The 21,373-nt window shown below is 46.0% G+C and overlaps 1 protein-coding gene across 2 annotated transcripts in view; it reads left to right on the forward strand.

The window, feature by feature from the left end:
- Nucleotides 1-21,373, forward strand: part of SHROOM3 (shroom family member 3) — a 261,704-nt gene that overhangs the window by 207,990 nt on the left and 32,341 nt on the right. For both annotated transcript variants that reach the window (XM_058193382.1, XM_058193381.1), the window contains exon 3: nucleotides 19,642-19,776. In XM_058193382.1, the coding sequence (XP_058049365.1) occupies nucleotides 19,718-19,776 (59 nt within the window). In that variant the 5' untranslated portion in view covers nucleotides 19,642-19,717. The remainder of the gene's footprint in view (nucleotides 1-19,641; nucleotides 19,777-21,373) is intronic.

A 21,373-nucleotide genomic window follows, 5' to 3' on the forward strand; every position in this document is an offset into this window, starting at 1 on the left:
GGCTAAGGTGAAGGGCTAACAAGCAGGGGTGGGATTCAAAAATTTTAGCAATCGGTTTCCTGCCCGATTGTTTGGTGGGCGTGGCCTACTCAGCCTCCTGCACCACGACAGGGGAGAGGGGGCATTTTCACCCTCCCCAAGCTCCGGAGGTTTTCCTCGAGCCTCCGGGAGGGCAAAAACGGCCCGTTCTGGAGGCCAGAAACAGGCCCGTTTCCAGACTTCCGGAAGTTCAGTTTTTCACCCTCCCAGAGCCTCCGTGCGGGCCCTGCACTTACCTGGCATCCAAAACGGGCCGCGTGGAGACTCCTGGGAGGCAGTGGTGGGTTTCAAAATTTTTCACTACTGGTTCTGTGGATGTGGTTTGGTGGGCGTGGCATGGCTTGGTGGGCATGGCTTAGTGGGCGTGGCAGGGGAAGGATACTGTAAAATCTCCATTCCGACCTCACTCCAGGGGAAAATTACTGTAAAATCTCCATTCCCTCCCCACTCCAGGGGAAGGTTACTGCAAAATCCCCATTTCTTCCCGATCATCTGGGACTTAGGAGGCAGAGAATAGATGGGGGGGCAGGGCCAGTCAGGATTTTTACTACCGGTTCTCCGAACTACTCAAAATTTCCGCTACCGGTTCTCCAGAACTGGTCAGAACCTGCTGAAACCCACCTCTGCTGGGAGGAGCGAGGTGGCGTGGGCGGAGCCAGCCAGGCCTTGCAACTACCGGTTCGGCAAACCAGCTGTAAAATTAGCATCCGGTTCTTCCGAACCGGCTGAATCCCCACCCCTGCTAACAAGGAAGACACCTACCTATTTGCAAAAAAACAAAACAAAACCCACATGAATTTGGAGGATAGATTGAGACTGGAAATCCATAACGCAGATACTCTGCTCAAGTTGACTCCTGGCTTTGGATCAAAGAGAGACCCGAAGTCTGGAATGTGCTGTCAACTCCTATTAGCCAGGTTGATTGAAAATGGTTTCTGAAAACCAGGGGAGCCAGACCCAGAGGGGAAAAAAGAAATTAATTGAACACCAGAAATTAATGAGATATTTCCAGGCTCTAGCCCTCCTTGGAAAGGAAGCCAATCCCTGATCTGTACTATTGTACCTGTGGACTAGCTCAATCTGATTAGGAAGGCGATTATATTAATCTTTCCTGTCCTGTTGACCTCAAACGACACTGTTGCTATCAAGATCCGTCTTCTCGGAAGGAGGAGAATGCAAGAATTCCTGTAAGATCTTTCTCCGCTGTGCTCCCTCAGTGGAGAGCTGGAGAGAGGAGGAGGGGCAAACATGGAACCAGAGAACTTCTGGTCATGGATGGTGCTTCCTTGGAGTTATCTTGGTGAAAGGACAGGTAGAAGGAGGCTCAAGCGAGATGAAGTGACGAATGTTCCCAACAAAAGATTGAATCATATAAAGGAGAACCAGGTTCAGCCCCTTTCTTTTTTCCCTACGTTTTCTTTTCCTTGTCCTTTCTTCTTTCTCCCTTTCCTTTCCTTTCTGTCCTTCTCTTTTTCCGTTCTTCCTTTTTCTTTCTTTTTTCCATTTCCCCTCTTTTTTCTTCCCTTCTTTCTTCTTCCTTTCCTTTCCTCTCCTTTCTCCTTTCTTCTTTCTCCCTTTCCTTTCCTTTCTTTCCTTCTCTTTTTTCTTTCTGCCTTTTTCTGTTTTCTTTCCTTTTTTCCATTTCCCCTCTGTTTTCTTCCCTTCTTTCTTCTTCCTTTCCTTTCCTCTCCTTTCTCCTTTCTTCTTTCTCTCTTGCCTTTCCTTTATTTCCTTCTCTTTTTCCTTTCTTCCCTTCTTCCTTTTTCTTTCTTTTTCCATTTCCTTCCTTCTTTCTTTCCTTTCTTCTTCTTTCCTCTCCTTCTCCTTTCTTCTTTCTCCCTTGCCTTTCTTTCCTTCTTTTTCCTTTCTTCCTTTTTCCGTTTTCTTTCCTTTTTTCCATTTCCCTTCCTTCTCTTCTTTTCCCTTTTTCTTTCCCTTTTCTTCTTCCTTTCCTCTCCCTTCTCCTTTTTTCTTTCTCTCTTGCCTTTCCTTTATTTCCTTCTCTTTTCCTTTCTTCCCTTCTTCCTTTTTCTTTCTTTCCTTTTCTTCTTCCTTCTCTTTCTTTCCTTTGTTCTTCCTTTCTTTCTTCTTCCTTTCCTTTCTCCTTTCTTCTTTCTCCCTTGCCTTTCTTTCCTTCTCTTTTTTCTTTTTTCCTTTTTCTGTTTTCTTTCCTTTTTTCCATTTCCCTTCCTTCTCTTTCTTTTCCTTTCTTCTTCCTTTCCTCTCCTTCTCCTTTCTTCTTTCTCTCTTGCCTTTCCTTTCTTTCTTTCCTTCTCTTTTCCTTTCTTCCCTTCTTCCTTTTTCTTTCTTTTTCCATTTCCTTCCTTCTCTTCTTTTCCTTTTTCTTCCCTTCTTTCTTTCCTTTCCAATCCTTCTCCTTTCTTCTTTCTCCCTTGACCTTCCTTTTTGTCCTTCTCTTTTTCTTTTCTTCCTTATTCTCTTTCCTTTCCTTTTTTCCAGTTCCTTCTCTTCTTTTTCCTTTTTCCTTCCCTTCTTTCTTCTTCCTTTCCTTTTCTGTCCTTTCCTTCCCTTCCCTTCCCTTCTTTTTTCCCTTTCTTGCATTCCCTTCCTTTAGTTCTTCTGTTTTTCATTGCCTTCCTTTCCCTTCCCCCTTTTTTTCCTCCCCCCTCCCCTTTCCTCCCCCCTTCACCCTTGCAGAGAAACAAAGATTGACTTGAATCTGGGAGCTATCAAATAATCCAGTTCTGATGCCTTAATTCAAAAGACTTAACATTATTTGAAAGGGAGCCGAACTTGCTTCCGGAGGTGGCTTTGACTCCCAAAGAGGCGTGCGCTTTTCAAACGGCATTGTAGGTTGCGTCTTTGATGGTGTGAAATGGAAAGGAAGCTTCAAAAGCACCTCCATGACAAAAAAGAACTTTACCTGGAGTTATTTTTGGTGCATCAGGCAGATATTTTAGGAATATTTTACCTTTTGCTTTCTTTTTCTTTTTTTTTTTGCTTTTTGTTAAGGGAGAGTTTTAAAGTTTTATTTATTTATTTATTTTTATTTATTAATCGCATTTATATACCACCCTATCTCCCGAAGGACTCAGGGCGGTTCACAGGCAAATAAAAACATATAAATACAGATTAAAATAACAATTAAAAAACTTATTCTACAAGGCCGAATATTTAAAAACAGTATAAATAATAAAACCCATTTTAAAACCAATAAATTTAAAATCTAATCCAGTCCTGCGCAAATGAATAAGTGGGTTTTAAGCTCGCGACGGAAGGTTCGGAGGTCCGGAAGTTGACAAAGTCCTGGGGGTAGTTCGTTCCAGAGGGTGGGAGCCCCCACAGAGAAGGCCCTTCCCCTGGGCGTCGCCAGACGACACTGCCTAACTGACGGCACCCTGAGGAGTCCCTCTCTGTGAGAGTGCACGGGTCGGTGAGAGGTATTCGGTAGCAGTAGGCGGTCCCGTAAATAACCCGGCCCTATGCCATGGAGCGCTTTAAAGGTGGTTACCAAGACCTTGAAGCGCACCCGGAAGGCCACAGGTAGCCAGTGCAGTCTGCGCAGGATAGGTGTCATACGGGACCACGAGGGGCTCCCTCTATCACCATGCAGCCGCATTCTGGACTAACTGCAGCCTCCGGATGCCCTTCAAGGAGCCCCATGTAGAGAGCATTGCAGTAATCCAGGCGAGGCGTCACGGGCGTGGTGACCGTGCATAGGGCATCCCGGTCTAGAAAGGGGCGCAACTGGCGCACCAGGCGAACCTGGTAGAACGCTCTCCTGGAGACGGCCGTCAAATGATCTTCCAGAGACAGCCGTTCATCCAGGAGGACGCCCAAGTTGCGCACCCTCTCCATCGGGGCCAATGACTCGCCTCCAACAGTCAGCCGTGGACTCAGCTGACTGTACCGGGATGCCGGCATCCACAGCCACTCTGTCTTGGAGGGATTGAGCTTGAGCCTGTTTCTCCCCATCCAGACCCGTACGGCTTCCAGACACCGGGACAGCACTTCGATAGCTTTGTTGGGGTGGCCCGGTGTGGAAAAGTACAGCTGGGTGTCATCCGCGTACAGCTGGTACCTCACACCGAAACCACTGATGATCTCACCCAGCGGCTTCATATAGATGTTGAACAGAAGGGGCGAGAGAATCGACCCCTGCGGCACCCCACAAGTGAGGCGCCTCGGAGCCGACCTCTGCCCCCCCTGTCAACACCGTCTGCGACCGATCGGAGAGATAGGAGGAGAACCACCAATAAACGGTGCCTCCCACTCCCAATCCCTCCAACCGGCGCAGCAGGATACCATGGTCGATGGTATTGAAAGCCGCTGAGAGGTCTAATAGGACCAGGGCAGAGGAACAACCCCTATCCCTGGCCCTCCAGAGATCATCCACCAACACGACCAAAGCCGTCTCCGTGCTGTAACCGGGCCGGAAACCGGACTGGAACGGGTCTAGATAGACAGTTTCATCCAGGTGTAAGGGAAACATAGTTTTCCCTATGTAGAGTCACTCACGCCCTCGTCACTTCCCGCCTGGACTACTGCAACGCTCCCTACATGGGGCTCCCCTTGAAGAGCACCCGGAGGCTCCAACTGGTTCAGAATGCGGCTGCGCGGGTGATAGAGGGAGCAACTCGAGGCTCCCATATAACACCTCTCCTGCGCAGGCTGCACTGGCTTCCGGTGGTCTTCCGGGTGCAATTCAAAGTGTTGGTTACCACCTTTAAAGCGCTCCATGGCATAGGACCGAGTTATTTACGGGACCGCCTGCTGCTACCGGTGGCCTCCCATCGACCAGTGCGCTCCCATAGGGAGGGTCTCCTCAGGGTGCTGTCGGTCAGACAATGTCGGCTGGCGACCCCCAGGGGGAGGGCCTTCTCTGTGGGGGCTCCAGCCCTCTGGAACGAGCTACCTCCAGGGATCCGCCAACTCCCCGATCTCCGGACCTTTCGACGTGAGCTGAAAACGTTTCTATTCCATCGCGCAGGACTGGCCTAAAAATGGGGGTTTTATTGGATTTTTATAGTTTCTAGCCAAATTTGGATTTTTGTCTTTAAAATCTGCTCTTAATTTTTGTATCTGTGGTTTTATTTTGACTGTAAACCGCCCTGAGTCCTTTGGGAGAAGGGCGGTATAGAAATTAAATAATAAATAAATAAAGTCAAAAGGTAAATAACGAATGGCGTTTCCAGGCCTCCTGTCCCATGCAGGATATCCTGCTTTGGCTGCTGTTTTTTTCTCTGATTCTCCTGCATTTTTCTTCCCCGTCGCTTAACCTGTTGGCAGGTGCGACCAGAACAACCAGTCTTTATGATAAGAGTTTTTTTTTCTGTCACGAGGTGTTCAGGAATTATATTTATCTTTCCTTGCTTTTACTTCACGAGCGCTAGTAAAGGCAAAGGTTCCCCTCGCACATACGTGCTAGTCGTTCCTGACTCTAGGGGGCAGTGCTCATCTCCGTTTCAAAGCCGAGGAGCCAGCGCTGTCTGAAGACGTCTCCGTGGTCGTGTGGCCGGCATGACTAAACGCCAAAGGTGCACGGAACGCTGTGACCTTCCCACCAAAGGCGGTCCCTATTTTTCTACTTGCATTTTTTTTACGTGCTTTCGAACTGCTAGGTTGGCAGAAGCTGGAGCAAGTAACGGGAGCTCACCCTGTTACGCTGCACTAGGGATTCGAACCGCTGAAGTGCCGACCTTTCGATCGACAAGCTCAGCGTCTTAGCTACTGACTTCACAAGCACTAGAAGAGCTCAGGTTTTTCAAACACCCATATCAAAAGAAATCTCCAAAGCAGGAAAGGAAATAGGGGTAGTCCTCGACTTATGACCACAATTCAGCCCAAAATTTCTGTTGCTAAGCTAGACCGTGGTTAAGTGAGCTTTTGCCACCTTTCTTTTTCTGTACTCGCCTTGAGTGCATTTAAGGTCTGTCATAGGTAACCTATCAGATGCCATTGTTGGTTTTTTTGCAGGGTAATTTGCCATTATACGTTGACATTAGAAAAGACAAAAATAAATACAGAAGTAAAGAGTTTTAAGTTTTCCTTGTGGCCATTTCTTGATTATTTTACTTCGGGTTCACACAGGGCAATAGGTGTTTTAGAATATTCAAGCAGAACAAATATCTAATATAGTGATACTCTATATTACTTTGTAAGCTTTCTGTCAAAGAGAGATTTGCTCCCTTTTGTGTAGATGTAGCCTGAGGGATAAAGTTTCATTTTAATAATGATTGAAATAAACTTCCTTCTGGTTCTGTTTTTCCTTAGAAATAATATGCTCCCTTTCTCTCTCTCTCTTCCTCCCCTCCCTGTTTCTCTCTGTTTCTCAGTCTCTCTCCTTCTCTCTCTCTCTCTTCCTCTCTCTCTCCCTCTCTGCCTTTTTTCTCTCTCCCACTCTCTTTCTCCCTCTTTCTCTCCCTCTCTCCCCGTCTTCTGTCTCCCCCTCCCTTCCTCCCTCTGTCCCTCTCCTCTCCTTCTTTCTCTTGCCTCAGTCTCTCTCTTCCTCTCTCTCTCTCCCTTTGTCTTCTCTCTCTCCTCCCTCTCCTCTCCCTCAGTCTCTGTCTTCTCTCTTCCCCCTCTCTTCCTCCCTCTCTCCCTCTCTCTGCTTCAGTCTCCCTTCTCTCTCCTTCTCTCTCTCTCTCCCTCTCTCTTCCTCTCTCTCTCTCTCTGCCTCAGTCCCCCTTTCTCTCTTTCCCTCTCTCTCTCCCTCCTCCGTCTCCCTTTTTTTTTATTATTTACATTTATATCCCGCTCTTCTCCGAAGACTCAGGGCGGCTTACAGTGTATAAGGCAATAGTCTCATTCTATTTGTATATTTACAAAGTCAACTTATTGCCCCCCCAACAATCTGGGTCCTCATTTTACCTACCTTATAAAGGATGGAAGGCTGAGTCAACCTCGGGCTGGGCTTGAACCTGCAGTAATTGCAGGCTGCTGTGTTCTAATAACAGGCTCCTTACAGCCTGAGCTATCCCTCCTCTCCCCTCTTTCTCTTGCCTCAGTCTCTCTCTTCCTCTCTCTCTCTCCTTTGTCTTCTCTCTCTCCTCCTCTCCTCTCCCTCAGTCTCTGTCTTCTCTCTTCCCCCTCTCTTCCTCCCTCTCTCCCTCTCTCTGCTTCAGTCTCCCTTCTCTCTCCTTCTCTCTCTCGCTCCCTCTCTCTTCCTCTCTCTCTCTCTCTGCCTCAGTCCCCCTTTCTCTCTTTCCCTCTCTCTCTCCCTCCTCGGCCTCCCTTCTTTTTTTTTATTTACATTTATATCCCGCCCTTCTCCGAAGACTCAGGGCGGCTTACAGTGTATAAGGCAATAGTCTCATTCTATTTGTATATTTACAAAGTCAACTTATTGCCCCCCCAACAATCTGGGTCCTCATTTTACCTACCTTATAAAGGATGGAAGGCTGAGTCAACCTCAGGCCGGGCTTGAACCTGCAGTAATTGCAGGCTGCTGTGTTCTAATAACAGGCTTCTAACAGCCTGAGCTATCCCTCCTCTCTCCTTCTCTCTCCCTCTCCCTCCTCTTTCCCTCCTTTCGCTCCCACTTTGTCTCCCTCTCTCTCCCCCTCTTCCTTTTTCTCCTTCTCTCTCAATCTTTCTCTCTCTCCCTCTCCTCTCTGCCTCCCTCCCTCTAACTCATTTGCACAGCATTCCTGCATTTATAACACTTTCACATTCCTTTGATGTTTTAATTATAATTATCCAAAAGATAATTCTGAAAAGAATGCAATAAACGAAAGGTAGGAATTAGAAGTATTTCTGGATTTTTTTCTCTTTTCAGTTGTGATGGAAGGTCATGAGACAATTAAACACACGGCCAGCATTGAAAGTGTCACATTTTGACCTGACGTCCAACAGCCGTAACCTCAGAATCCAGTGGAAAACTCTTCCAAAATCTGATGCCTTTGATTAAATTTCCAAACCATTGGTGAAGCATTAGGTAGAAAAAGAAGAAATGTAAAGAAATTGAAAATATTTCTACGTTTTGCTTTGGGGGAGTAGCATTCACTGTGAACATATTAAATAACACAAGATAGACAAGATTTTCCTTCTGGTTTTGAGGATAATTTCTGACTCAGCAATCAAGAAGTCTTTCTTGATTGCTGAGTCAGAAATTATCCTCAAAACCAGAAGGAAAATGATGATTTAAGTCAGTGGTTCTCAACCTTTATAGTGCTGCGACCCCTTTAATACAATTCCCCACGATGTGGCGACCCCAACCGTAAAATTATTTTTGTTTTGAATTTATCGCGCCTGAAGCCGTATTGGCTAGCGATCTGAACTGCTTGCAATTGCCTTGAGGACGGTGGCATTAAAGCGGAGACTCCTCCCCTATTAAGTTTATTGTGCCTGAAGCCAGATTAGGCTAGCAATTGGGAGTGATTGCAGCTGGCTTGAGAGGGAGACATCAGAGCAAAGATTTCTCTCTTTTTTAATTCATCGCGCCGAATTCGGCTAGCGATTTGAAGAGCCTGCAGCTGGCTTGTGGAGTCAACCATTGGAGCGCGATTCTTGGACTCGCAAGTATACTTCCCATATTTCCGATGGTCTTAGGCGACCCCTGGCAAATCGTCATTCGACCCCCAACGGAGTCCCGACCCACAGGTTGAGAACCGCTGATTTAAGTGATCTTGGTGCAGAATCATAGTAGCATACAGGTAATCCTCGACTTACGACCACAATTGAGCCACAATATTTCCGAGTTTTGCCCCATTTTACGACCTTTTTGCCATCGTTTTTAAGCAGATCACTGCAGATGTAAAGTAAATCAATGCAGGCGTTAAGCAAATCTGGGTTCCCCCTTTGTCTCTGCTTGCTGGGAAGATTACAAATAGCAATAGCACTTAGACTTACATACCGCTTCACAGTGCTTTACAGAGTCAGCCTCTTGCCCCCAATAATCTGGGTCCTCATTTGACCCACCTCAGAAGGATGGAAGGCTGAGTCAACCTTGAGCCTGGTGAGATTCGAACTGCCAAATTGCAGGCAGCCGGCAGGCAGCAGAAGTAGCCTGCAGTACCGCACTCTAACCACTGCGCCACCCCGTTGATCACATGACCTTTGGACAGTGCAATCGTCATAAAAACATGCCGGTTACAACGTGCCAAATGTAGATCACATGACCGTGGGGATGCTACAACCGTCGTAAGTGTAAAAACTGATCCTAAGTCACTTTTTTTTTTTAGTGCCACTGTAATTTTGAATGTTCACTAGACAAATGACTGTACGTCGAGTCTGCTATCTGTATGAACTGGCTCTTGGAACATGGAAGTGGGTGGAAAATAGGGCTACTAGAACTGAATTGCAAAAAAAATATCATAGCAATACATTAGAGCAAATTCTCTAGGTTGCCATCGGTTGGTTGCTAGGATTTTTGCAACAACTAATTCTGTCACCCTAGAGCAGGGGTATCAAATACAAAGCCCTCAGGCCAGATGCGGCTCACGGGATGCTTAGATCCGGTCCACGGGGCCAGCGTAGAAATAGCAAAGAACCGGCCCCATGGTGCCTCTACTAGATAAACGGAGCACAGGGGCCTGCGGGTGGCCCCCACGCACCCCATTTTCAGCCTGGATGGCCTCCTGCAACACCCTGCTGGCCAAAATGGGGTATGAAGGGGGCCACCTGTGGCCCCTTGTGCCCCATTTTGGCTGGCAGGATGCTTCAGGAGGCTGTTGGTCCCATTTCCCACCCCACTGCCGGCCCGCGGAGGACAACTGCAATACTAATCCAGCCCTCTAAGAAATCCAATTCGACATCCCTGCCCTGGACAGAACCTCTGCCTTGAGACGCAACTTCTTAATACCAAAGGAAAAAGAAAAAAAATAAATCCTGATAACTCGTAAGACTTGTCTTCCAAGGAAAAAAGCTTGTTTGCTTCTTTATCGTGGAGTTCATTACCCGTATTTTTATTTTTTTTTGCTTATTCCGAATCTCAGGCAAGTTGCAAGATTAAAAATGCAAAGCCTGCAATCAAACAGAACGAATGCGATTCGATTCAGAATCAAATTTACAAGCTGTAATGTCTGTCAGGCCAGGGCGGTAAGCCACAATTAAATCCTGCCAGCAACTGACCTGTCATTAAAAAAAAACAGGACCTCCACATTGGAGAGTCTCCTGCCTTTTCTGCTTTGCTTCAATTGAAAGGCTGGAAGGGAGAAAAAGTCACGTTGCAGGTTTCTCACAAATCTCTCCTGGCAGTTACTATTTCAAGGCCAAACTTTATTCCCAATTTGCCTGCTAGCTTCATAAACACACCCCATAATACCAAGCCAGCCATAGATAATAATGAAAAGAGACCGCAGCTCTTCCTGTATTACAACCCAAGCTCCTACAATGTTATTTTACTTTATTTTACTTTACTTTACTTTATTTTACTTTACTTTACTTCACTTTTTTACTTCACTTCACTTCACTTCACATTATATTTATTTATTTTTGAGGACAAACATGTTAAAGGATTCCTAAACTGGCAAACTTATTTTACTTTAGCTATTAGATTTTTAATCCCACCTATATTATTTTATAAGTAACTTGAGGTGGTGAACATATCTAATACTGCTACTTCTTTCTATTTTACTCACAATAAAAACCCTGTAAGGTGGGCTGAGCTAAGGGTGAATGACTGGCCCAAAGTCACCCAACCAGTTTTCATGCCTAAGGTAGAACCAGAACTCACCGTCTCCTGGCGATTGGCCCAAAGTCACCCTGCTGGCTTTCATGCCTAAGGCAGGACTAGAACTCACCGTCTCCTGGCGATTGGCCCAGTCACCCTGCTGGCTTTCATGCCTAAGGCGGGTCTAGAACTCACCGTCTCCTGGTGATTGGCCCAAAGTCACCCTGCTGGCTTTCATGCCTAAGGCGGGACTAGAACTCACCGTGTCCTGGTGATTGGCCCAAAGTCACCCTGCTGGCTTTCATGCCTAAGGCGGAGCTAGAACTCACCGTCTCCTGGCGATTGGCCCAAAGTCACCCTGCTCGCTTTCATGCCTAAGGCGGAGCTAGAACTCACCGTCTCCTGGCGATTGGCCCAAAGTCACCCTGCTGGCTTTCATGCCTAAGGCGGGACTAGAACTCACCGTCTCCTGGTTTCTAGGCCACCATCTTAATCGCTACGTCAAATTCTCTCTTACTGTTCAACTTACCCCCTTTGGCCCGTGGAGCAGAAGAAATTTCTATGAAATTTCATGAAATTTCTACCCAGAAATGTTCTGGCTGAAATATCTTTCAACACTGGTACTGAAAGGAGATAGTATCTTTTGTCCCAGCGGCTTCTGCAAAAAGAGATAGAAAGCTGTGTCTCTCCGTGTGAAACTATTCCTAATATAAAAGAATGTCGAATTCCGCAGAAGGGAAAAGTGTTTTTATGACCGCAAGCTCAAGATCATAAACTGCCACCCAGCCTTTCAACTTCTCCAAACTTTGATCTTTTACAGGCCTGAGCTGACCAAATAAAGGTGTTGGCCAAATGTAATTTATAACATGTAAAAATGCAGTCCAGGCAGAGGTGGCTTCCACATAATTTTTCCAGTGGTTCGCCGCGCACCGAAAATGTAAGCGTGTGGCCTTCCGCGCATGCGCCTTGCTTGCGCATGTGGCTTGCATGGAAGCGCGTGGCTTAGAAAACGTGACTAAATAGAGCCGCATAGCACCCGGGCGGTGGCAGGTCACCACTACCGGTTCATCGGAACTGGCTGAATACCACTACTGAGTATAGGTAGTCCTCGGTTTATGACCTCGATTCGGCTCAACATTTCTGTCTCCAAGCAAGACGTATGTTAAGTGAATGTTGTCCCATTTTACGATCATTCTTGCCACAGTTGTTAAGTGAATAACTGCAATTGTTAAGACTTGTGGACTAGCCTGATTTTTATTTTTATTGGATGGGTTTTTTAAATTTTGTGATTTTACGGGGGAGTACGTTTTTTAACATTTTGGGCATTTAAATTAGTTTTTTAAGGGATGTTTTTAATTATTGTGTGTATTTATATTTTATCTGCCTGTTCACCGCCCTGAGTCCTTCGGGAGAAGGGCGGTATACAAATTAAAATATTATTATTATTATTATTATTATTATTATTATTATTATTATTATTATTATTATTATTATTATTATTATTATTATGTCAGTAATAACGGTTGTTAAGTGAATCTGACTTTCCCATTGACTTAGCTCGTTAGAAGATTGCAAAAAGGGGGGGGTCACATGACCCTAAAAACCGTCGTAAACAGGCACCAGTTGCCAAGCGTCCGAATTTTGATCACGTGACCATGGGGACGCTGCAGTGGTTGAAAGTGTGAAAAGTGGTCGTAAGTCAATTTTCTCAGTGACATCGTAACTTCGAACGGTCATTAAACCATTAAAGTGGACTGTTGTAAGTCGAGGACTACCTGTAAAAAGGATGAGATGCCAAATGGGAAAATATCATCCAATGTAAGGGAAGATGTGGCCATGGGTCTAAGTGTGAAAAAGGATCATAAGTTACTTTGTTCAGTGCCTCTGTAAATTTGAATGGTCACTAAATGAACTGTTGTAGATAGGGAGACATGATAGCAGTGTTCCAACATCTCTGTTGTGACTCCAGCCCCCGAACCTGGCCCCATGCCCAAAAGTGACTCAGAAAGTGAGTGGGAAGGGCCGGTAAGGCTTACCTCGGGAGCACCGATTCCTTTGGCCCAGCTCCAGGAGCCAGAACCAGACCAGTCGGAGGACGTAATGAGGCCATCATCCCCTGATTCCTCCCTTCCCCAGGCTACGCCTTCAGACCCAGCTGATAATAATAATAATAATCAAGCTTGGATTGACCCGCGCTTCGGAAGATTAGAGAGGCGGCGTCATCAAAGGGTAGGGTGGGGCAGGAGTCCCACCCCACAGGATATATAAGAAGCTTTGGGACTGCTCTCACTCCACGGGAAGCAAAAGTTTAGCTGAACCGTTTCAAAAAGAGCTGAAAGTCTTGCTACGTGAGTCATTTGTTTGAACTTTGGCAGGCAGCTGCGATTTCTCTGCCAGGACTGATAAGAGCCGTGAATCCACTGGCTGAAGGCCAGCTCATGGGTCTGAAGTGAGGAAGGAGACAGAACAATCTCAGGGGCTGCCACAAAGAAGAGGGAGTCAAGCTATTCTCCAAAGCAGGGGTCTCCAACCTTGGCAACTTTAAGACTTGTGGACTTTAACTCCCAGAATCCCTCAGCCAGCAAAGCTGGCTGAGGAATTCTGGGAGTTGAAGTCCACAAGTCTTAAAGTTGCCAAGGTTGGAGACCCCTGCTCCAAAGCACTTGAGGATAGGACAAGAAGCAATGGGTGGAAACTAATCAAGGGGAGAAGCAACTTAGAACTAAAGAGAAATTTCCTGACAGTGAGAACAATTAATCAGTGGAACAATTTGCCTCCAGAAATTGTGGGTGTTTCATTACTGGAAGTTTTTAAGATGAGATTGGACAACCATTTGTCTGAAATGGGGTAGGGCAGTGATGGTTAAACTTTTTTGTGCCGAGTGCCCAAAGCATGCGCGCACACACATGAATGCAAGTGCGCATGCCACTATACCCAAAATGCAATGTGAGCGCCCCCTGCGCATGTGCCCTGCACATGGACACACGTTCCTGCACATGCGGGGTTCCCCGCACATGTGCCCTGGGCCCTATTTTGGCTTCCAGGTTGATGCAGGTGGCTTTTCAAGCTGAAAACGGGGCACGGTGAGGGCTTGTGATCGCCACAGTTTCTACCCCCATCGCGTCCTGGCTTTCTCCTGCATTCCTGCCACGGAGAGGCAGCTGCGGAGATCGGGGAAGGCCCCGCCCCCGTGCATGCACGGCAGAGACCCAAAGACCAGCTGGCCGATAGGAGGTGCGCACATGTATGGTGGAGCAGCGCTGGGGCAACGGTTGGCATGCCCGCAGAAAGGACCCTGCGTGCCACCTATGGCATGTATGCCATAGGTTCGCCATCACGGGTATAGGGATTCCTGCCTAAGCAGGGGGTTAGACTAGAAGACCTTCAAGGACCTTTCCAACTCTGTTTATTCTATTCTATTCTATTCTATTCTATTCTATTCTATTCTATTCTATTCTATTCTATTCCATTCCATATACAAAGGAAAATCTTTCTATTCCTTGTTTCCTATTCCATTCCATTCTATTCTATTCTATTCTCTATTCTATTCTATTTTATTCCATTCCATTCCATATATTCTATTCTGTTCTGTTCTGTTCTGTTCTGTTCTGTTCTATTCTATTCTATTCCATTCCATTCCATTCCATTCCATTCCATATACAAAGGAAAATCTTTCTATTCCTTGTTTCCTATTCTATTCTATTCTATTCTATTTTCTATTCTATTCTATTTTATTCCATTCCATTCCATATTCTGTTCTGTTCCATTCCATTCCATATATTCTATTCTGTTCTGTTCTGTTCTGTTCTGTTCTGTTCCATTCCATTCCATTCCATATACAAAGGAAAATCTTTCTATTTCTTGTTTCCTATTCTATTCTATTCCATTCCATTCCATATATTCTATTCTATTGCATTGCATTCCGTTCCGTTCCATTCCATTCCATTCCATATATTCTATTCTATTCTATTCTATTCTATTCCATTCCATTCCATTCCATTCCATTCCATTCCATATATTCTATTCTATTGCATTGCATTGCATTCCATTCCATTCCATTCCATTCCATATATTCTATTCTATTCCATTCCATTCCATTCTATTCCATTCCATATATTCTATTCTATTGCATTCCATTCCATTGCATTCCATTCCAATATATTCTATTCTGTTCTAGTCTATTCCATATGTTCCATTCTATTCTATTCTATTCTATTCTATTCCATTCCATTCTTTCTATTTCTTGTTTCCTATGCTATTGCATTCTACTCCACTCCAGTTCTGTTCTTATTCCTATTCCTACTCCTACTCCTACTCCTATTCCTTTCCATTCATTTCTATTCTATGTCCTTTCTACTAATCAAAGTGGAGAAAATCTTCTTCTAAAACTCGGAGCCATTTCTATTTTTGTAACCCCTTATCTTCATTTCCGCCCCCCCCCCTTGGCCTCCTCTGGCAAGGATGATCAGACACGGAGCCAAACAAGAGCTCTTGTGTCTTTAATCCATGTAAAGATGAGAGAATACGGATAGCTACAATTTGTCTTGCCAGCAAGACAGAAGCTACAACTAACTCGCGGCGCGATTATGAAGCATTACTTATCGGTTCATCATTTTGTTGCTTGTATGGGCAGGGATGGGCAGCTCAATTTTAATCAGATCCGGGGTCAGGAGGGTATGCAATGAAGGATTAATCTATTCTGTCGAGTTGCCCCCTCCGTGTGTCCCATCCCCCCCAAAATATACATAAGCAATGTCACAATGGTTATAAATAACTTTTCTCCACTAGTCATTTCTGCATGCATCTTTCATGAACATAACCCTTGCAATTTTCCACATTTCTGTTGTACTTATTCAGCTTCTCCAAACGCAGCGTATCTATTTTTGATGCTGGGATATATTTTTAGACCAACCGCTTGCGGAAATTCTTGAATTATTCACCCGGCTGCCTCGCAGTAGATTTGGCTGATCCCATCACTCTGAGGAAAGCCGCTGATTTCTTCGGCATCTCGTAATATGCAAATCAGAAATCATGAAATACGGGTAGTCCTTAAACGGCGCCACCGCCATTGAGCCAAAAATTTCCAAGGCAGTTTAAGTGAATTTTGCTCCCTTTTAACAACCTTTCTTGTCACGGTTGTTAAGTGAACCACTGCGGGTTTTTAAGTTCGTAACATGGTCGTTAAGTGATTCTGGTTTCCCCATTGAAGGTGTTGTGTCTCGCCTGCTTTCACCGCAGCCGGGGCCTTCTTATCTGCTTCCGAACGCTGAGGAATGTCCTAGTATGCCTCCCGGCCCCCAGCCCTGGCTCCATGCCCAGACAGGCTGAGGAGGAAGAAGTACCTCCAGCCCCCCAGCCCTGGCTCCATGCCCAGGCAAACGGAGCAACTAGACCCCTCCCCCTCCCCCACAGCATGTGAGCCTGAGGAAGGTCAATTACCAACAGCTGCAGACTGGAGTGACCCTCGCTTCACAAGAATTGATAGGCGGCGGCGACAGAAGGAAGGGAGGGGCAGGCCTGGATAAGTGCTGAGTCATGGAGCCACACCCCATGGCCTATATAAAGGATCTGCTTTCTGGCATCCTCTGAGTCAGGCAAAGTCTAACATATCTTGCTGAAGTCACTTTCTGGTCTCCTGCCTGCCTTGAGAACTTTGCTAGGACTTTGGCAGAGCTGCAGAAGCACGCCTGATTTGGATTTCCCTGACCCGGTCATCAGTGGAGGAGTGGGACACGATAGATGTTTGCTGGTCAGAAGGTTGCAAAAGCTGGTCACGTAACCCTGGGACGCTTCAACCGTCGTAAATACACGCCAGTTGTCAAGCATCCGAATTTTGATCACGTGACCCATCTGGCAGGGGTGAAATCTAAAAATTTTCCCTGCCGGTTCTGTGGGCGTGGCTTAATTGGTGGGCGTGGCTTGGTGGTCAGGTGACTGGATGGGCGTGGCCAATAATAATAAATAATAAAAATAATAAAGTATACAAAACTTGGGAGCGCACCGATCTACCTTCTTTAAAAATAGAGGCCCCGGTCTACCAATTGCCTTTTTTTTGGGGAGCCCACCTGTCTACCTTCTTTAAAAATTGAGGCACCGGTCTACCTTCTTTAAAAATAGAAGCACTGGTCTACCTTCTTTAAAAATAGAGGCCCCGGTCTACCAATTGCCTTTTTTTGGGAGAGCACCTGGTCTACCTTCTTTAAAAATTGAGGCACCGGTCTACCTTCTTTAAAAATAGAAGCACTGGTCTACCTTCTTTAAAAATAGAGGCACCGGTCTACTAGCTGCCTACAGCGCTGATCAGCTGTAGTGTGGCCCTTTGAAGCGCTGTGGCAGTCATTTAAGGCCATTTGCAGCTATATTTATTATTTATTTATTTATTTATTTATTCATATTTGTATACCGCCCTATCTCCCGAAGGACTCAGGGCGGCTCACAGGCAAATAAAACATTTATGTACAAATTAAGATAACCATTAAAAAACTTATTCTAATGCCAAATTATTAAAAATATAAATATAAATATTAAAACCAATTAAAACCCCTATAAATTTAAAATCTAGTCCAGTCCTGCACAGATGAATAAATGTGTCTTGAGCTCGCGACGGAAGGTTCGGAGGTCCGGAAGTTGACGGAGTCCTGGGGGGAGTTCATTCCAGAGGGTGGGAGCCCCCACAGAGAAGGCCCTTTCCCTGGGCGTCGCCAGACGACACTGCCTAGCTGACGGCACCCTGAGGAGTCCCTCTCTGTGAGAGCGCATGGGTCGGTGAGAGGTATTCGGTAGCAGTAGGCGGTCCCGTAGATAACCCGGCCCTATGCCATGGAGCGCTTTGAAGGTGGTTACCAAAACCTTGAAGCGCACCCGGAAGGCCACAGGTAGCCAGTGCAGTCTGCGCAGGATTGGTGTCATACGGGAGCCATGAGGGGCTCCCTCTATAACCCGCGCAGCCGCATTCTGAACTAACTGCAGCCTCCGGATGCCCTTCAAGGGGAGCCCCATGTAGAGAGCATTGCAGTAATCCAGGTATATCACCACCGAGAGCTTCAGGGACAGAGAAGAGAAACAGCGAGGCGTGGGCAGTGGAGGGGGGCAGGGATTTTTGCTACCGGTTCTCCTAACTACCTGTCCCCATTGCTACCGGATCACACGATCCGGTCCAAACCGGGAGCATTTCACATCTGCAACTGTCCTCAATGTGAAAAACGATTGTAAGTCACTTTTTCAGGGCCGTTATAACTTCAAACAGTCACTAAATAAATAGTTGTAAGTCAAGGACTATCTATATGAGTTGCAGCTTACCTAGATCTCATTGAAATAAAAGGAAAAAAAACTTTCTGATAAGATTTCTACCTAAGCAGAACAGGCTATCTAAGTTGTGGGTTCTCTGTATGTGGACGTTTTAAAGAAAAGGTTGGACAGTCATTTCTCATAAAGGTAAAGGTTCCCCTCGCACATATGTGCTAGTCGTTCCCGACTCTAGGGGGCGGTGCTCATCTCCGTTTCAAAGCTGAAGAGCCAGCGCTATCCGAAGACATTTCTGTGGTCATGTGGACGGCATGACTCAACGCCAAAGGCGCATGGAACGCTGTTCCCTTCCCGCCAAAGGTGGTCCCTATTTTTCTACTTGCCTTTTTTACCTGCTTTCAAACTGCTAGGTTGGCAGAAGCTGCGACAAGTAACGGGAGCTCACCCCGTTACGCGGCACTAGGGATTCGAACCGCTGAACTGCCGACCTTTTGATCGACAAGCTCAGTGTCCTAGCCACTGAGCCACCGTGTCCCTTCTGAGCCATTTCTCATATAGATGGTTTAATTGAACATTGCAGAAGGTTGGAGTATAGAGATCGTCTTTGGGATCCATTCCAGCTCTACAATTGTATGTTTTAAACTGCTATTGGATGCTAATGGAGGGAAAGTAATCAAGGAAAGAACCAACCTAGAATTAGGAAGAAATTAGGGAGAATACTGCATTCAATTTTGGTCACCACGATGTAAAAAAGATGTTGAGACTCTAGAAAGAGTGCAGAGAAGAGCAACAAAGACTATTAGGAGACTGGAGGCTAAAACATACAAAGAACAGTTACAGGAACTTGGTATGCCTAGTTTAATGAAAAGAAGGACTAGGGGAGACATGATAGCAGTGTTCCAATATCTCAGGGGCTGCCCCAAAGAAGAGGGAGTCAAACTATTCTCCAAAGCACCTGAGGGCAGGACAAGAAGCAATGGGTGGAAACTAATCAAGGAGAGAAGCAACCTAGAACTAAGGAGAAATTTCCTGACAGTGAGAACAATTAATCAGTGGAACGACTTGCCTCCAGAAGTTGTGAATGCTCCAACACTGGAAATTTTTAAGAAGATGTTGGATAGCCATTTGTCCGAAATGATATAGGGTCTCCTGCTTGAGCAGGGGGTTGGACTAGAAGACCTCCAAGGTCCCTTCCAACTCTGTTATTCTGTTAGTCTATTGTTGGCAGCCCCAACAAGACGTTGGCCTATCCATGAATTACATACATTCTACAGAAACCATCTTTCTACATTTTTCGTGGATTTGCTCCTGATTGAAATGGTTTAGTTTACCCGGTATGGAGGCAGAAATTAGTTCACATAAGGTTCACTGCCACACCCCTCTTGGTCTGTATTCTGGGTCTCCTATGAAGTATTAAAATTTCTAGCAGTCCAAATCAATCACAGGTAACAGCCAGACTTACTGGTTGCTCTTAACACTGATAAACTGCAGCCGAAATGAACAGCATTCAGTATTCTGTTTGCTTAGTATTCAGATCCTCACAATTAGAACATCCAGTCCCAGCTAAATAAATAATTGTTTTTTTCCAGCCAGCTGATGCTTTCATGCATCAGAGTAGAATGTAATAAGAAAGCAGAAAGCAGAGATTGTGGCATGTTTAAATTCTGGACAGGGTCACATTTTTAGGGCACAAGGTAAATGCTGAATAACTGAATAACTGAATTACCAAGGTACCTGAGCAAATAGACAGCTCTAACAATATTAGCCGTTTTCTCTCTTTGCAGGCAAAGTGATCCGTTGGGCAGCAGATCACACTCCTGGCAGCCAGCCAAGTTCCCTGAGACCCCAGCCGATCTCAGTATGATGCAAGTATCTCAGGGGACGATAAGCAGTCCTTGGCATCAAGCCTACCATCCCAGGTAACTCCTGCCAGGTCTTCACCACCACCACAGGTCTTCTTCACCTTGAGAAAAGTGGGATGATGTGGTGTATGTCAAGATGTACGGGAGGGAGGGAGGAGAAAGAGGGGAGGGAGGAAGGAAAGGAAGGAAGGAGAAAGGGGAGACAAGGAAGAAAGAACAGGGAGGGAGGAAGGAAGAGGAGGAAGAAGGAAGGAAGGAGAAAGGGGAGGGAGGAATGAAGGAATAAAGGAAGGAGAAAGGGAAAGAAGGAAGGAAGGAAGGAGAAAGAGGAGAGAGAAGGAAGAAAGAAAAGGGAGGGAGGAAGAAAGGAAGGAAGGAGAAAGGGAAGGGAGGAATGAAGGAACAAACGAAGGAGAAAGGGAAAGAAGGAAGGAAGGGGAAAGGGGTGGGGAGGAAGGAAGGAAGGAAGAAAAGGGAGGAGAAAGGGGAGAGAAGGAAGAAAGAAAAGAAGGAAGGAAGGAAAGGAGGAAGGAAGGAAGGAGGAAGAGGAGGAAGAAAGGAAGGGGAAAGGGGAGGGAGGGAGGAACAAAGGAAGGAGAAAGGGAAAGAAGGAAGGAAGGAGAAGAGGAGGAAGAAAGAAAAGGGTGGGGGAAGGAAGGAAGCAAAGAAGGAGGAAGGAAAAGGGAGGAAGGAAGGAAGGAGAAAGGAGGAAAGAAAAGGACGGAAGGAGAAAGGGGAGAGAAGGAAGAAAGAAGAGAAGGGAGGGAGGGAGGGAGGGAAGAAGAGAAGGAAGGAAGGAAAGAGAAAGAGGGAAGGAAGGGGAAAGGGGAGGGAGGAAGGAACGAAGGAAGGAGAAAGGGAATAAAAGGAAGGAAGGAGAATAGAGGGAAGGAAGGAAGGGGAAGGGGAGGGGAGGAAGGAAGGAAGTAATGCAGAATTTCTTGAAATTTGGACAGAAAAAAGTCCTCATTACATACTTCTGTGTCATGATGTTTCCAGAAATGATTTAGCCTATTAGTAACGGGATAACAAGAGTTGGAAGGGACCTTAGAGGTCTTCTAGTCCAACCCCCTGCTCAGGCAGGAAACCGTAGGCCACTTCAGACAAATGGTTGTCCAATCTCTTCTTTAAAAACTCCAGTGGTTTTTAAGTAGTGAGTCACAGGACGCTGATACAGGGGGTCCTCAACTTACGAACACAACCGAGCGCAAAATTTCTGTTGCTAACCAAGGCAGTTGTCAAAGTCCCCATTTTACAGCCTTTCTTGCCACAATTGTTAAGTGAATCCCTGCAATTGTTAAGTTCGCAACACGGTGGTTGAGTGAATCCGGCTTCCCCATTGACTTTGCTTATCAGAAGGTCGCAAAAAGGGGTCACAGGACCCCAGGACAAGGGCAACCGTCATAAATGTGAGTCAGTTGCCAAGCCTCTGAATTTTGACCACATGACCATGGAGAAGCGGCAACCGCGGTAAGTGTGAAAAACAATCACACGTCACTTTTTCTCCTGTGCCTTTGTCACTTCGAACGGTCACTAAATGAATTGTCGTAAGTCGAGGACTACCTGTACAGCAGCCTTCTTAACTTAAGGCCCTCATCTTGGACTTCAGCGCCAAGAATCCCCAGCCAGCATAACCTGGAATTGAAAATCCCAA

The sequence above is a fragment of the Ahaetulla prasina genome, chromosome 8 (genome assembly GCF_028640845.1).
Source record: "Ahaetulla prasina isolate Xishuangbanna chromosome 8, ASM2864084v1, whole genome shotgun sequence".
Taxonomy (NCBI): Eukaryota; Metazoa; Chordata; class Lepidosauria; order Squamata; family Colubridae; genus Ahaetulla; species Ahaetulla prasina.